Source organism: Barbatula barbatula, assembly GCF_947034865.1.
Source record: "Barbatula barbatula genome assembly, chromosome: 4".
In the NCBI taxonomy this organism is placed as follows: Eukaryota; Metazoa; Chordata; class Actinopteri; order Cypriniformes; family Nemacheilidae; genus Barbatula; species Barbatula barbatula.
Genome location: NC_136768.1, coordinates 2,101,989 through 2,118,863, shown reverse-complemented (window position 1 = coordinate 2,118,863; position 16,875 = coordinate 2,101,989). Strand labels below are relative to the sequence as shown.

General features: G+C 38.1%; 1 protein-coding gene across 1 annotated transcript; it reads left to right on the top strand.

Moving 5' to 3' along the window:
• Nucleotides 1–640: 640 nt before the first annotated feature.
• On the top strand, nt 641–16,470 carry LOC306892942 (scavenger receptor cysteine-rich type 1 protein M130-like; the record flags this gene model as incomplete). Its single annotated transcript, XM_079454366.1, has 12 exons — nt 641–752; nt 960–1,178; nt 1,395–1,529; nt 2,457–2,762; nt 2,856–3,155; nt 4,488–4,793; nt 4,873–5,172; nt 5,285–5,461; nt 5,676–5,744; nt 6,063–6,162; nt 15,943–16,007; nt 16,124–16,470. The coding sequence occupies 12 exons, from the start codon at nt 641–643 to the stop codon at nt 16,468–16,470; spliced, it is 2,436 nt and encodes an 811-aa protein (XP_079310492.1).
• Nucleotides 16,471–16,875: the final 405 nt, after the last annotated feature.

Here is a 16,875-nt window from a genome sequence, read left to right as displayed (position 1 = left end):
CATTCTTTACCCTGTTGGCTTACACAAAAATCTTCATGCAACTCTTTTTCATTGACAGTAATGTATGACTTCATTGTCAATCAATTAAAATCTCCATCGTTGGGTCAAATATGGACAAACCCAACGGTTGGGTTAAAATATATGGTTAATACACGGTTATAACAACACAGAATTTTGGTTGAAACAACCCAGCATGGGCTAATTTAAAACCCAATGGCTGGGTTTGTCCTTTCCTGACCCAACGTTGGGATATTTTTCGCCATCACATATCTTATCAATGCCGTATTGGTTTGTCATTGTATGGAGAAGAGTTGCATAAAGATTATTTTTGTGTTTTACCGATAAATAACAGCATTTTGGAAACAACATTAGGGAAAATAAACATGACATATTTTAAAAGATATTCAATAATTTGAAATAACATGTCCCTTATTTACGTTTAGCTGCGGTCAGGCTTGTGAACGGCCCAAACTCTTGTTCTGGACGAGTGGAGGTTTATAATAACGGCGTGTGGGGAACCGTGTGTTCAGATCTCTGGGATTCTCTTGACGCTTCAGTGGTGTGTGAAGAACTGGGATGTCCAGCAGGTCCTGAGGCAGTTAAATATTCCTATTTTGGATCTGGTACAGGAAATATATGGATGGATGATGTTCAGTGTACAGGGAATGAGTCGTCACTTAAGGACTGCAGGTTTAATGGATGGGGATTACACAACTGTGATCATACACATGATGCTGGAGTTTTCTGTCGAGGTGGGAAAGATACCGTGGTAGTATTCTTTCAGTTAAAAAAATTGTCATGTTTAAACCATAAAATCTTGAAACACAAAACTAGACTTTATGTAAAGCTAACATAACTGTATGTGGTATTATGTAACACTAAATGATGATAAATTGAGAAAAGAAATGGCAGGAATGACGTTTTGAAACCTATTTACGGACATGTCTACCCTCTTCTAGATGTAAGGTTGACAAATTCAGTCAGTAAGTGTTCTGGAAGAGTGGAGGTGTTATTTAATGATCAATGGGGAACGGTCTGTGATGATGGCTGGGATTTAACAGACGCTTCAGTGGTCTGTAAAGACATGGCTTGTGGACCTCCTTTAGCAGCAACGATCGGAGCTTATTACGGTCAGGGTTCCGAATCAGTGTGGATGGAAGATGTGGCCTGTGCTGGAAGTGAGACATCAGTTACACAATGTCAATCAAATGGATTAGGAACAGCCAACTGCAACCATACCCAAGATGCTGGAGTCACCTGTAGAAGTAGGTTGAAGTCATTATTTAAAACTAAAGAGTTATCTGTCGCGGCACATTGAAAGTCTAGTTGATAACTAATGATCTCATAATAATAAAAAAAGTTTATGCTGTATGTGGAAACAATGTGTTCTGCAGATGTAAAGCTGGTTGGCGGTACCGGTCCATGTAATGGCAAAGTTCAGGTGCTTTATAATGATCAGTGGGGTCCTGTGTGCCACACTGGTTGGGGTCAGGAAGACGCCACAGTTTTGTGTCGGGAGCTGGGCTGTGGTGAAGTTCTAGAAACAAACTCATATTCTGAAACAGTTTATGGGCCAAAGTGGATGGATAATGTGGCATGTACAGGAACGGAGTCGACACTGCAGAGCTGTCCGTTTACTGGATGGGGCGTGAGCAGTTGTGGGGACGGACTTTATGCAGGAGTTTTTTGCAACCGTAAGATAATTCCTTAAACTTTTTTTCACATAGAATGTTTTTTTTCATAAATAGAGCTAATAAAAGCAAATATTGGTACGCTTTTAAAGATGGTTTCCACCACCGAGAATCTTTTACTTTTTTTAGTGAACATAAAGCCGTGGAAAAATTTAAGGGAGAATTCTAGATGTGGTCATTCCACTCCAGTGTCCTAACAAAATCCAATCTTGGGAGTGACATTAAGTCATCCAACAGCAATGTGGAAGACTGACAGCATGACAATATACATTAAAACAGAATAAAATCACAGAAAAATATTTATGTACACATATTTTAGGTCTAAATAATAAAGAGCATCTTTTCTATTATTTCCACCTAATTCTCCAGTTTTACTTTTCAGATTTACATACATACATGCTGTGTGTACGTACATGTTTTTGAAGTAAACATTTGTTAGATAGTGATCTGCAATAACTATTCATGAAAATGATACCTTAATGTAAGTATATAGTAATGTTGTATTCAAACTAAGAATGCATATGCAACCACAGAGGTAAATACCAAATGTTTTTGTTAAGTAAATGGGGTTTCAAGTGGCATCATTCAAGCATACAACAGATGGCTGAAATCAAACATTGACCTGCACAATGCTGCCTCAAATTAGAAACATAAAAATCCATCAAATGTGATCCTATTGACATTATTTTATACTGACAGCTTATGAAACAAAATAGCAGAGAGGATTCTGAACATCTACTAATGGTTTTGTTCGCTCTCTTTTAGATGTAAAACTGGTAAATGGAGGCAGCCAGTGTTCTGGAAGAGTGGAGGTCTTACACAATGGTGTATGGGGAACTGTCTGCGACAATGGCTTTGACTTACAAGATGCTACAGTGGTGTGTAAACAAGTAGGTTGTGGGTTTCCTACAGCAGTAAACCACGGAGCTTTCTTCGGACAGGGTTCAGGACCCGTGTGGATGGATGATGTGAGATGTAATGGGACTGAGTCATCAGTGCAAAAGTGTCCATCAAAGGCTTTGGGAACAATAAACTGCAGCCATGAACAAGATGTTGGAGTCACCTGTCGTCGTAGGTTGAAATGATTACTTAAAACAAAAGATCTTCTAGTAAAAAAGTTCAATGCCTGAAAGAGCTCATATGTGAAAATAATATTTCCTGCAGAAATAAAGCTGGTGGGTGGTACCGGTCCATGTGATGGAAGAGTTCAGGTGCTTTATAATGATCGGTGGGGTTCAGTTTGTCACACTAACTGGGATTTTGAAGATGCCACGGTTTTGTGTCGAGAGCTGGCCTGTGGTGAAGCTTCACAGGCAACATCATATTCAGGTTCATATTTTGATCCAAAATGGATGGATTATCTTGGATGTACAGGAAAGGAGGCGTCAGTGCGGAGCTGTCCGTTTACAGGATGGGGCGTGATCACTTGTGGCGATGGACTTTACGCTGGAGCTATTTGCAAAAGTGAGATCCTTTTTAACTTCCTCTTTAAGGACATGCGCTACCTGTCACCTTTATACACAAGTCTTTAATATTTCAATATTCAGATCTAGAATCCGTATTCAACTACAAAGGTCTATGCTGAGACCCTTAATTTGTTGAGGGTAAGGAGAGGCACAATTCAAGGGCACTTAAATCTCTTTATCCTGGAGACTGTAGGGAAATGCTGCCTCATGCATAGAATAAAATACAAAAAAATTCCATGTTCTTTGAACTGCACATTTTCTCACTCCGTTTTTGAAAGCAACCCAGCAACTGTGATCCCATTTAAAATTGAATTCAACAACTTAGTGTAACTAGAACATAATTTCCTGCTTTTTAGACATCTACTAAATGCTTTTGTCTTTCCTCTAGATGTTAAACTGGTAGATGGAGCTAATATGTGTTCTGGAAGAGTGGAGGTCTTATATAATGGTTTGTGGGGAACGGTCTGTGATTCTAGCTGGGATTTACGAGATGCTGAAGTCGTGTGCAAACACATGGGTTGTTCTGTTCCTAAAGCCGCAAAGCTCGCAGCTTTCTTCGGACAGGGTGTAGGACCCGTGTGGATGGAAAATGTTCAATGTACCGGGACTGAGTCATCATTGAAAAATTGTCCAACAAAACTAGTGGGAACAAGTACCTGCAGCCATGCAAAAGATGCTGGAGTCATCTGTAAACGTGAGATAAAAGTCCTTGAATCATTTTATTATGAAGTGTTTGATGAAAAGTCTCTTTTTGTGTTTGACAAAAACCTTCACGGCTTTAGGGTGATTGACACATATTGAAAAACATTTCAGAATTATAACATGTCCCTTATTATTTGTAGCTCCGATCAGGTTGTTGGGCGGCCCCGACTCTTGTTCTGGTCGAGTTGAAGTTCTTCACAATGGAACGTGGGGAACTGTCTGTACGGATTTGTGGGATAATCTTGAAGCAGCAGTGGTGTGTAGAGAACTGGAATGTCCATCCAATGCTGAAGTAAAAATATTTTCTTTCTTTGGAGCTGGTACGGGAACAATATGGATGGACGACGTTCAATGTACAGGGAATGAGCCGTTGCTAAAGGACTGTGCATTTAACGGATGGGGATCGCACAACTGTGACCATACAAAGGATGCTGGAGTCATCTGTCGAGGTGGGATTTTTTTACTTTGTCAATCACTACTCACTACTCAACCCCTTATGTGACTGCTTAGGATGTTTGACTCAAAGTTCAGTCTAGTCCAGTAGATAACTAGAAAACGGCAATGCGTTCTCTGCAAAGAATTGTCGGCACCTTGACATCTACTTATATTTTTGTCCACTCTCTTTCAGATATTAAACTGGCAGATACAACTAGTCAGTGTTCTGGAAGAGTGGAGGTCTTAGACAATGATGAGTGGGGCACGGTCTGTGATGCTGGCTGGGATTTAACAGACGCTGGAGTGGTGTGTAACAACATGGGTTGCGGAACTCCTGTAGAAGCAACGATCGGGGCTTATTTCGGAGCGGGTTCAGGGTCCGTATTCCTAGAAAACGTGGGCTGTTCTGGGAATGAGTTATCAGTGACACAGTGTCCATCAAATGGATTAAGAACTAGCACATGCTCCCATAAAAAAGATGCTGGAGTCGTCTGTCGAGGTAAGATCAAATCGTCCTTTATGACTAAGTTTTTGCCTGACAGAGTCTATACTCTGTGTGAAACCAATGTACCTTGCAGAAGTAAAGCTGGTGAGTGGTACCGGTCCATGTGATGGAAGACTTCAGGTGCTTTATACTGGGTACTGGGGGTCAGTGTGTAACACTGGTTGGGGTCTGGAAGAAGCAACGGTTTTGTGTCGAGAACTGGGCTGTGGTGAAGTTGTAGAGTTATCCAACTATGTGGGTCCATATGGAGGGCCAATATGGATGGATAATGTGTCATGTAAAAGAAAGGAGTTGACACTGAGAAGCTGTGCGTTTACCGGATGGGGCGTCAGCAGTTGTGCGAATAATCTTTACGCAGGAGTTGTTTGCAACAGTAAGATCGGTTCTGAACCTTCCTGTTTCTTTGTATAATTTTTTTTCCATGTTACACACTTTATAGATGTGTACAAAGCCTGCTTTTAAACAGTTTTTTCATTCTTTCTTAGATATTAAACTGGCTGAAGGAGATCATTTGTGTGCTGGAAGAGTGGAGGTCTTAAATAATTTTAAGTGGGGAACGGTCTGTGATGCTGGCTGGGATTTAACAGACGCTGGAGTGGTATGCAAAAACATGGCCTGTGGGACACCTTTAGATGCAAAGTCTGAGGCTTACTTTGGACAGGGTAAAGGAACTGTGTGGATGGAAGATTTAAATTGTACTGGGAAAGAGCTAACAGTGAAACAATGTCCATCCATGGAACTGGGAACAAGTACGTGCAGCCATAAACAAGATGCTGGAGTCATTTGTAGAGGTAAGATAGAATCATCCTTTATGACTTGATGCTGTTAAATGCCTGACAAAGTTTATACTGTACATGAAACCAATGTCTCCCGCAGATATCAAGGTGGTTAATGGAACAAGTCCATGTGATGGCAGACTTCAGATTCTTTATGATCAGCAGTGGGGTACAGTGTGTTACAATGGCTGGGATGTGGATGACGCTACAGTTTTGTGCAGTGAGTTGGGATGTGGTGAAGTTGCAGTGCCAGTGCCATATAGGGGTCCATTTGTTGGGCCAATTTGGATGGATAATGTTGCATGTAAGGGAAAAGAATGGTTGTTACATGACTGTTCATTTACCGGATGGGGTGTGAGCAGTTGTGCCAACGGACTTCACGCAGGAGTTGTTTGCATCAGTAAGACCATTTATGAAACTTGATGTTTAATATCGCTTTTTAATGTATGGATTGTCTTTTGATAAACCATTCCCTTTTATTTCACAGGGTTTGTGAGAAAGAATGTGGTAAAGATTACCGTTAACGTCGAGTTTGACATTGATGTCAATGACCCAGAAATTAAGAAGAGCATTTTAGACGAGGTGAGGTAACATCGGTTTTACTATAGTAACCATAGTTTAACAATGGTTTTTGTAATGGTCTGACCGCCTGTAGCTGGTGTGTGGTGAGTGCACTGGCCCATCGTACTGTGGATGCACACTGCTGACAGTTGAGGGAAAGACTCCCCCCATATGTTTGTAAAGTGCTTTGGATGTACAGCAATACACAATAAAGCGCTAAATAAATGCCTCATTTATTCATTCACACATTAAAATTATTAATATTATTATGGTTTACTAAATTGTTGGGTGGCCTCTAAGCAAACAGAAAGTTCTGAATTCAATTAAATAATATACATTTTATTTTTTTAATAAATGAAACAACGCTCTTCAATTTTTTCACGTTGACAGTAAAATCTTGTGCTATATTTATTGTGCTATACATTATTCAGCACGTGAATTGATGTAAAATTATGCTTAATTCACTACTTCTGTTTTTACTACATGATGTTCCAATTTCTTTTCAGTTAATCTTTGAGATTTTCTGTTTGACAGATAAACAAAGTGGTTAAAAGCAGAGGGAATTATTTTGCAATCTGGAAAACACAGACAGATGGGAGGGTATTCCAAGAAGTAGAAACCAAGAAATTACCGGTGTGTAAACTTAGAGCTGTTGCTCTCTCTTTCTCTTCCTTGAACATAATATATTTAGACTTGGAATTATAAAAAGTTATTTCATGTAAAAGGGTGTTGAGAATTTGAATACACTGATAGATGTACAGTACAGCATGTTTTTATTATTGATTTCATATTGTAATGTAAAACATGTTGTTTTCACAGGACCCACGTTGAAAGACAGAAAGCATTCAACTAATAATGTAATGAAATCTTACAATCACTTTTGTTTCACTGTTTCTACCTAACTATTGTTAAATATATTAACTCTTTATACAGGCTATATATATATATAAATACACACACACACACACATATATATGTATGTATCGTCATTTCATTTGTGGTAGGTAAAGCTTCATGTAATTAATAAATTGAAAATGTGAAATTGTGAATTATTTGTAGTGTACTGCCACCCGGTGGCAGTATAACCTTATGGCCTTGATATATATGGCAGTTGAATTAAAGAGAATTCTGTTCAGACTTAATTGTGTGTTTTTTATGGTGATGTTTACAGAATATTGTGCGAATTGTTTTTAAAAACAAATAAAAACTTGGTTTGGATCAGAGTCTCAATTCCTCCCAGGAGAAAATCCAGAGTCTTACTGGTCTGAGGATTATCTGAGCTTTAGCATGATCTCAGATGGCTTTTAGAAATCTATAGTTTTTTATCTTGTACTGAAATAAATAGGACTTTCAAACGTGCAAGGTCTTGTGAGCGCTGCTGGCAATATGTTTTTCCAGTGTATTCATGTAAATATAAACAAATGTCAAGTTCTAGCCTATTTAAACTTCACATGTTTTCCATTTGCTTTGAATTGTACATTTTCTAACTTAATTGTTGAAGAAGTCTTCAATGGAGTGCCAACAGATATTTTTGGAAATGCTGGATGTTTGGATTTTAGCATAGAATGATGAATGTAGCAGTTTAATCTAAAACTTCTATCAAAAGCAACTTGCAGCACTATTTTAATTTAAATGCTGCAAGTTGCTTTGGACAGAATTGTCTGCTAAATGTAAGAAAAGTAAATGTGTTAGTGTTGTTGTTTTACTGTTGTCTGTTGAGTCATTTGAGAGGAGGAGCGGAGAGGACAAATAAAACCGGCTGGTTTGGAGCATGGCACTAGCAATGGCAAGGTCGTGGGTTCAATCCCAGGGGATTTCACATTCTTATAATCAAAATGTATAGTATAATACAATGTAAGTGGCTTTGGACTTGGTAAGTGGCTTTGAACTTACAGATGAAAAAGCATTTCACATTATGTCAATGAGGCGACATTAAGTGCATAAAAGTTGAACAAGATAAAAGATAGAGGGTTTCTGAACTGTATATAGTCAAGAGGTAGTTTTAGTCAAGTGAATGCAGAACAGCGGGTGGGTTTTCGGGTGTTTCTTTAGATGTTCTCTGTGCGTGTATATATATATATATATAAGTATTCTTGATGCAATATAACGTTTTAAAACATGTTGTTTTCCCATGTCTCTTTCATGGAAGATCCATTTATGTGGGTTATTTTAAGAATGTTGAATATTACTGATGCATGCGCTTAAATTACTTATAATAAAACTCGTCCATACATTATTTTGCCCTGTATGCAAATATTACAAGAATCATCTGCACATGTATGTGCCCCTAGGATCAGACATAGATGGAAATGGAAGATAAACACAGTTGATGTATATACAGAATATAAACTATGATTTCATTATATGTAATGTCACTAGGTGGCAGTATAAGCATATTGTGTCAAAACAACATCACATTGTCAGGATCCCTGTCTAGTGTGTCTCCTTTTTCCCTTGTGTTGATGTTTTGTTTCGTGTGAGCACACGGCCTGGTTGACAGCCTTTTAATATGCTGTCGTGTCACTGTGGGTGTGAGGTTTTTGTTCTTTTGAATTCTTTTTTACCATTTTGTGGATTTAATTCAAGTGGATTCTCCCGGCAGTTGTTTTTGTGATTCTGTTTTGACTCTTGCATGCTATCCCTCCCCCTGTGGGTTTAATAAAGACCTTTTTCCGGTTATTCTATTCTGTGCCATGACACACATTAAATTAAAGAGAACTGAGATTGGTCAGCACATTTTAAAGCATGTCTGAGGCCAAATCTGAGGCTGACCTGCAGTAATTTTTAAGATGTATTTCTTAATGATATCAGTTAACCCTGAATAACAACCATGTTCTCAATCCACAATTGTTGAGTGTCAAACATCTGGTGTCAGATGAACGTTTCGGATGTTATTCTAAAACCAGACCTACATGTCTATGTATTTATATTTCTGCCGTTATGTACACTCAGCCAACCATCTCCACCTCCTGAAGTTGATTTAAGTTTTTGAACCATCATGGAGGATGTTTTTCAGCACGACAGGTTTTTCAGTCAAAGAAATATGCAAATGACCACCGTCTGAAGGTTGTTTGAATGAAAGTGCCTGATTTGTTTACAGGCTCATGAGATGAGCTCATATGGCTTAGTTCAGCCAAGTTTGGGTGTTTGTTTTCGTGTACAGGAAAGATTATGACACACGCGGTATAAAACACTCGAAATTTGCTTCCAATTTAATCATCTTTATCACATACAGTGCTCTGAGGTCGACATATTGGAACTATTGTGAGTGCTGTGTTATGTAGGGGTGTAACCATACACTCACAATTATAAATTCAATTTATTCATTTGCTTTCAAAATATTAACAATTTAGTAACTTTTTGTGTTGCAAATACAAATTAATAAAGGATTGTAACATTTTAAGGCTTAAAATTAAGATCAGTGTCAATTTTGACAGCAAATTGTGATTTAGTTTTAGTCATAGTCTTTTGACTAAAATGCTATTCAGTCATCCCCATTTATCATAGTTTTAGTCTAGTTTGAGTCAACGAAATCTACATTAAAGTAATTAAATGTTCCATAGAAAGATTGAACTGTTTTGACAGTGAAACAAGGTCATTACCTTTATTTCTTAGAAAAATTAAGTATAACTACTGGATATGCATTGTTGCAACATGGATATTAGACCATGAATGAAATGTACCAGTTCATTCGGTCTCAATTTGGCTCAATTGATTCGTTCGTTCAGTAAAGGGCGTATTCATTCAGTACCTTCAACCAATGAAACGCTCTGACAGAGCTCACACTCAAACACCATTGGCTTATGTCTCTTTGAAGCTTGAGACAGTAATGAATGAGAAATATCGAATCATTCAAAAATAAAAATTACATGAAGGGTATTACATTTCTTCAATCATGCAAATCCCGTACTTGTTTTTTTAGCATGTCATTCAATATTTTAATATACAGTACGACTCACTTCATCTCTTCTCTGATCGGAACAGCGCTGGTTTCTTTGGGTTAACTTTATGTTAGCGGATGAATTAAAATTGGCATATATAGGCGTTTGTCAAAATATGACGCTTTGTAAACCAGGTGGAGACGATATTGTGAAATATCGTGATATGACGTATCGTTACACCTAGTATTATGTGTTAGGTTAGAGGAGTATGTGCTGCTTTTACAGTATGTGCATGCTTTGTGCTGTGCAGTCAAGTATGACAGGTGAACTAAAATGTTGTATAACTACGACTTCTAGTGTGACATAAGCCTGAGATGTTGCATAATTTGCCACGGAAAGAAAACAATGCTAGTTAAGAGCGTCTTTTGTCATTTGTCTTGGAATAAGTAATGCTTTATATGACATACTCTGTGGTTTACTGAAACCACACACAAAACATCAACTGCACTAATAAGTATGTGTCTACTGTCCTTATCATATGAAGTGTTTTCAAACACGTGAATGGAAAAAAGTTTCCACTCAAAATGGGAGATTTGAATATTAGATGTTGATAGTTTCAAAGTTCATCCAATTAAGTGATTGATCATCATTAGAATAATCACAATGTTTGCCACAGTATGCCACAAATACTTTTTTTGCTGTGGGTATCTCAATTCAACTCTGTGGCCCAAGTTATTCAAAGAAAATTGTAAACAAATGAAAACTTACACTTAAAATTTTACATGTTTCAAAGCAGCCACCCACTGAACGTCACTTTCTTTTACCAAGCCTTATGAAATGCATTGTAAAAATCACCCGAATGTGCTCAATCCTGTTTGCAGGACTCCCCATTACCGATTCCTTGGGTGAAGTATTGGGTGCCCCCTCCTCATAAACAGGTTTGACTACTTTATTCATTTCAGTGGGTACCAATCTTAATGTCATAGCAATGATATTCTATGGCATTGTGTGCTTCTTATTTTATAGAAACAGTTTGAAAAGTGCCCTTTTTTTGGATGATGAATTTTTGGCTCAAAAACTGCATTGAAATTCACACCAAATGTGTTCAGCTGGGTTAAAGACTTCTGTGACACTGACTGAATCAGTCATTTCTTTCTGAACCTAAACACAGGGCATTGTCATGATGGAAAAGAAAAGGGCACTTCTCAAACTGTCGCTATTAAAATTAGAAGCACACAATTCTATAGTATATCATTAAATGCTATAAGACATAATCTTTTTATGTCATGATCCTGCATCTCTTTGTCATGGTTTTCGAGTCTTGTGGCAGGATCATGTCAGACCCATGTGTTTTATGTGGAGAAAGGGCATTGTTTTGATTTTTGTCACGCAATGCTCTCTCTCTCCCCGGTGTCGCGGCCTTTAGCCCCGCACCTTGTTACGCACATTAGTGTTTAGTCTTGTCACCTGCCGGTCACCGTCCCTTTAATGTTTCATCCCAGTCACCTGCTGCCACTCTCCCTGTGTAATCAGGCCTCGTTACTGTTTCCCTTTATCTAGCCCCAGTTTCTCTCGGTCCCTCTTCAGTTCACTGTATCTATCACCTTAGTCTGCACTGCATACCCTCCAGCGTGGTGGATTACACTGGTTCCCAGTTTGTGGGCTTCTAGTTTATTTTGTTATTCTAGGAAACCTTGTTTTCTTTTGTCCCCCTTGTGGAAAGTTTGGGTTGGCCTTCCTGCTTTTTTAATGTTTTCCCCATCGTGGGTTTTTTGTTTAATACAAGTTTTATTTTTTAACACCACATCTGCCTTTTGCTTGGTGGACAAGGTAAGATGTTTTGCAAACTATGTGATAACATGTACCATGTATGCAATTTCTTGCAAGAAAACATTACAAGACACAGGAATTAAATGATATTCTTGTTGTAATATTGCATTTGTCATTTCCATTGAGCTTCGTAAACTCTGGTCCTATCAGAATGCAAGACAGAAAACACAGTTGTTTAATAATATAATGCTAATAGTTTAATGTTTAATAGTTTTATGCGTCACTGTCTGTACTCCCTATGCATCTTTCTAAATGCTAAAAATTATATAGATACTACAAGATAAACATTATATAGCTGTATTTGTAAACGATTATAAACGGCTACAATTATACTTCAATTTTGTTATTAATTTAACTACAAATTTAACTTCGGTAATTATAGTCTGTCTTTTTAACTAGAATAAAATGGCACCACTTGTTTGATTAAAGTCCTTTGATTAGTAAAACAAAATTTGCTTGTTAAATTTTCCACAGCTATAGGGAGCTTATAGGGCTCTATATGAACTTTTGTAAAATCCTCGCAACAAGTGCTGAGAATGTTGATCGTTATGGGAACGGGAATCATTTTTCCATGTACACAAATATTGTGAGAATTGTCTGCACGTTAACATCCTCTGAGATAAGAATATATAATCTAATCTATATAATATCTATGTGTGGGTGTGTGGTCAATTTAGGGATTTACTTAATTATATTTCATTTAAAAAATCGAGAAAATCATCTTTATAAAGTATATAATGTTTTAATATTAAATCAAAGAATCCACATATATACGGTATCCACTGTACAACCCTAGATTTGTTTTATACAGGGTGTTAAATAAATAAAGGTGGCTGAATCTCTTTAACATGCAAACATATACAGACCAAAGCTACAACATGTGTATCTGTAAAGGTACACTGCTGACCTTAAACACTGCTATGTGCGGTATTTTAAATGTTTAATATGCTACGATGGAAACTTAAGCATATTTTAGATCTGTCATTCTCTATTTAAAAGTACATATAAACCACCCTATACACAATGCAAGCGTGCACATATTTTATGAACTATAAAGTTCATTTCAACTGTTGCAAAATAGAGGGATGATATTTGAGTGTAGTTAAGAGTTCTTTATTCTCCCTATAAGTATTGTTCTGCAGGTATGTACACTTGGCCGACCTCTTCACCTCCTCAAGGGGTTTTAGTGATTAGACTAAGCAATATACTTGAAAAATTTTCAAAATATTTAATACCTCAAACACGGAGGTGAAGTCTAAGACATATGCAAACTATCATTATCTTCAAATGTCTGAGTTGTTTTCAGTGAGTTGAGCTTGGTAAAGTCTTTATTGTCACTGTACAGAGACAAGTTTCATTTTGCTCTGCTTATTGTTTGGGTTATATAAGGGTAGGTTATATAATAGTATAGAATAATTAAATAATGTTTCTTTGACTAAATTAATAAAGTTGGTGATCCCAGCTGTTTCTCATGCTATAAAACACATTGGAATTTGCTACACATTCAATCAGACTCCAATTTGTTTAAGACCTCAATTCATGAGACAAAAAGTTTGATCTATCTGCTTTTTTGGTCATGATTATGTGTCATGTGTTGAAGTCTATTTAACATATTGCCGGATATATTGCCGTTTTTGCCCGCAAATAAAACAATGGTGGGAGTTATATTGGTCCTGTTGGCAAATTGTCTTGAAATAAGTGATATTTAATGATTTATATGACATGCTTTGTGGTGAAAACCAAACCATTTATTGCATTGTCATCAGATAATAAGGATGTTAGTTTACTCTCATTAGCAGCTTTCAAAGTGTGGACAACTTAATAAAGTTAATGCAAATAATGAAATGCAGCAACGTTTGCATTTTCCCCTGTGGAAATGGAATATTTAAATGTTAGACATTAGCCAATGGAAAATTTTGTGAAATCGAGTCTCAAGAAATGCTTTGTGAAACCAGGCAAATGTATGGGTTTGCTGGCCAATCAAGCACAGTAAAACCATGCCAAAGGTACCAAAAGCTGGTTCAATAGTGGTAATGCGCTTTATTGCCCAGCAAACCCTCCAGACCTGAACCCCATAGAGAATTTGAGGTAGACTCTCAGCCAGTCTTGTCTCATTGTTCCAAGGTTACCAAAGCGGGCAGGACGCAGTCCAAGGTTACCGGAGCGGGCAGGGCGCAATCCATTCCCAGACCTGACAAATACTGGACGAAGGACGTGGCGACTCTACAAAACTTCAGTCGCTATTAGATTATTAATGATAATTTTAAATCTAACTTTGTTTTTGATTTTGCCTTGTTGTGCGCGCACTGTCGAGCTTGTGCAGAGGCAGCAGTTTTTGCCAGAGGGGAACTGGAATCCCCTGGTTAGGCCTGGTCTCCCTCTGAGGTTTTTTTTCTCCTCCAATGGAGTTTTGGGTTCCTCGCCACCGTTTGCATACTGTTTTGCACAGTTTGCCTGGCCGGGGGGGCTGCTAGAATTTGATAGTCGTCTTATTTAATTAACTCTGCGTTTAGGAATTTATTGTGTGTCTGATATTTGACCTGTGTTTTGACTTCCATAACCTTTTATGTTTTACTTATAGTCAATGTTTTCTTGTACAGCTGCTTTGTAACAATGAAAATTGTAAAAAGCGCTATATAAATAAAGCTGACTTGACTTGACTAAATGAGACACCACACCCAACAATGCAGATGACCTGAAGGTCGCTAGTAAAGCATCCTCGGCTTCCATTGCACCTGAACAATGCCACAGTCTGATTGCCTCCATGCCACACCGCATTGATGCAGTAATTCATAAGGAGGGCCAACCGAATATTGAGTGCATAGAAAGAGAGCCTGACATTTCTGTTTAAAATTATGTAATATTCACATTTTCGGACCCATACCCAATCTGTAAGCCATAATCATCAAAATGTCAAGATATAAAGGCTTGAAACATTTCACTCTGTGTAATGAATCTATATGATAAACAGTCTGTGTAGTGAGGTAGGCGGGAGGAGATCAGGAGCATAAGAGGACGAGCAACCGGATCGTCAGTGAGAGAGGACCAGGCCTGGCTTTCAGTTATGGTTTGTGTGTGTATATGGCTAGCCTCATACAGCGCAAGGGTGATTCTTGTTTTAAGCGTCCGACAGCCCAAACTCTTACAATAGTCAATTAAGGTCAAGTGTTTTTATGACCCATGATTACAAATACGTTTCCAAATTCTAATGGTCTTGAATGTGACCATGTGTTTCCTACATACTTCCCCGAGACGTCCACATTTGGTTAACAAACATCGTCCGATTCTGCGGTAGCACAAACAATCTTTTATTTCAGCTTGTGAAATATGCAAACTGTAACTTAGGAGATGTCCGAACAATAGTTCCTAGTTTGTTTACAGGTACATGGGATGAAGAGAGAAGAACTCATTCTTCAAGCCAGATCATTTATACTTGTTCAAAAAATCCTTTACATCAATTTTTCCACTAGTTTTAATACACAGAAAATAGAAATAATTTTTAAAGACTCAAGTTAAATTGTTTTATGAATTCATTTTATACAGTGGAAAAAATGGAAATGGATTCCGTGTAACTTGATGTAAACATGTTTAAATTGCTTGGAGAAGACGGGCGACATTAAAAACCAATCACTTGCTGGTATAACATTCAAGAAATGTTTTAATCAATGTGTTGCAGATGACCATTCTTCCAGATGCAAACACACACCTTGATGTTAAAGGTTGTTTGTCAGAGAGAAAGAGGCGGAGCCAGGAAGGCAGGAAAATGCTGTATCAATAAAATCCCCATTTCACTTCCTTAAAAGAATCCCACGACATCTTGAACAGACCTGTGCAGATACGGAGTGACATTTAACAAGGTTAATCTTTTTTACATTGAATCACTGGCTTTAATTTGCAGATTTGTTTATTATAGACTGTGCTTGATATGTAAATATGTTAGATGTGGGTGGTTTTGTTGCCATTTTATGTTGTTATAAACACACACACACATACACAGAGAACTGGAATTGAATTGAAGGTGAACAACGTCAATAACTTATCGTTAATACATTAAAAATGGCTAAACATGCCTCTGATGTTATGTTGATTTATCAGCCTGCAAGACAACATTTTTTCAGGCATCATGCTGTATTGCTTCTGGCTTTTTGTTCTCCTGTTTGGTAAGAAGAAACACCTCTACATAGACATACACACACCTTTAATAGAGCTCCTGAATGAACATGGAGTGTTTTGTTGGAGTTTCTATGTTGTGTTTGAGTCCGGTGTATATGCACAGGTTTCAGAAATGGACCTAAAGTGGAAGCTCTTGTGAGATTGGTGAATGGCATGGACTCTTGTTCTGGTCGGGTGGAGGTTCAGTTTAATGGACTTTGGGGCACTGTGTGTGACAGTGGATGGGATCTAACAGACGCTGCGGTGGTGTGTTATGAGGCCGGTTGTGGGCCTGCTACAGAAGCAAAGATGGGTGCTTTTTTCGGAGAAGGTTCAGGAGATATATGGCGGAGTAACGTGACTTGTTTGGGCTCTGAATCCTCCTTGATGAACTGCATGTGGCTTCAACAGCCCTGTACGCATCAGAACGACGCAGGAGTCGTGTGTCAAGCCGGACGTAAGCTTGAATGACCTCCAATAAATGGGAAACTGGAAATCTTAAACATTTACAATAACTTATCCTGTTTTTTAGCTTCTCTTAGGTTGGTGAATGGCTTCCACCCTTGTTCTGGACGAGTGGAGGTCTTTCATGATGGTGTGTGGGGAACGGTGTGTGATAATGGTTGGGATCTGTTGGATGCTGCAGTGGTGTGTAAAGAAATGGGTTGCGGTGTAGTCAAAGAGGCGAAGATTGGTGCTCATTTCGGTCAAGGTACGGGGCAAATATGGATGGAAGCTGCCCAATGTGCTGGAATTGAGGATTCATTGGTGAGCTGTGCATCTACAAAATGGGGAGTGGTGAGCTGTGACCATTCAAAAGATGCTGGAGTCATCTGTACATGTGAGCAAGAATTTTTTTTGTTGAACACAAGAGGA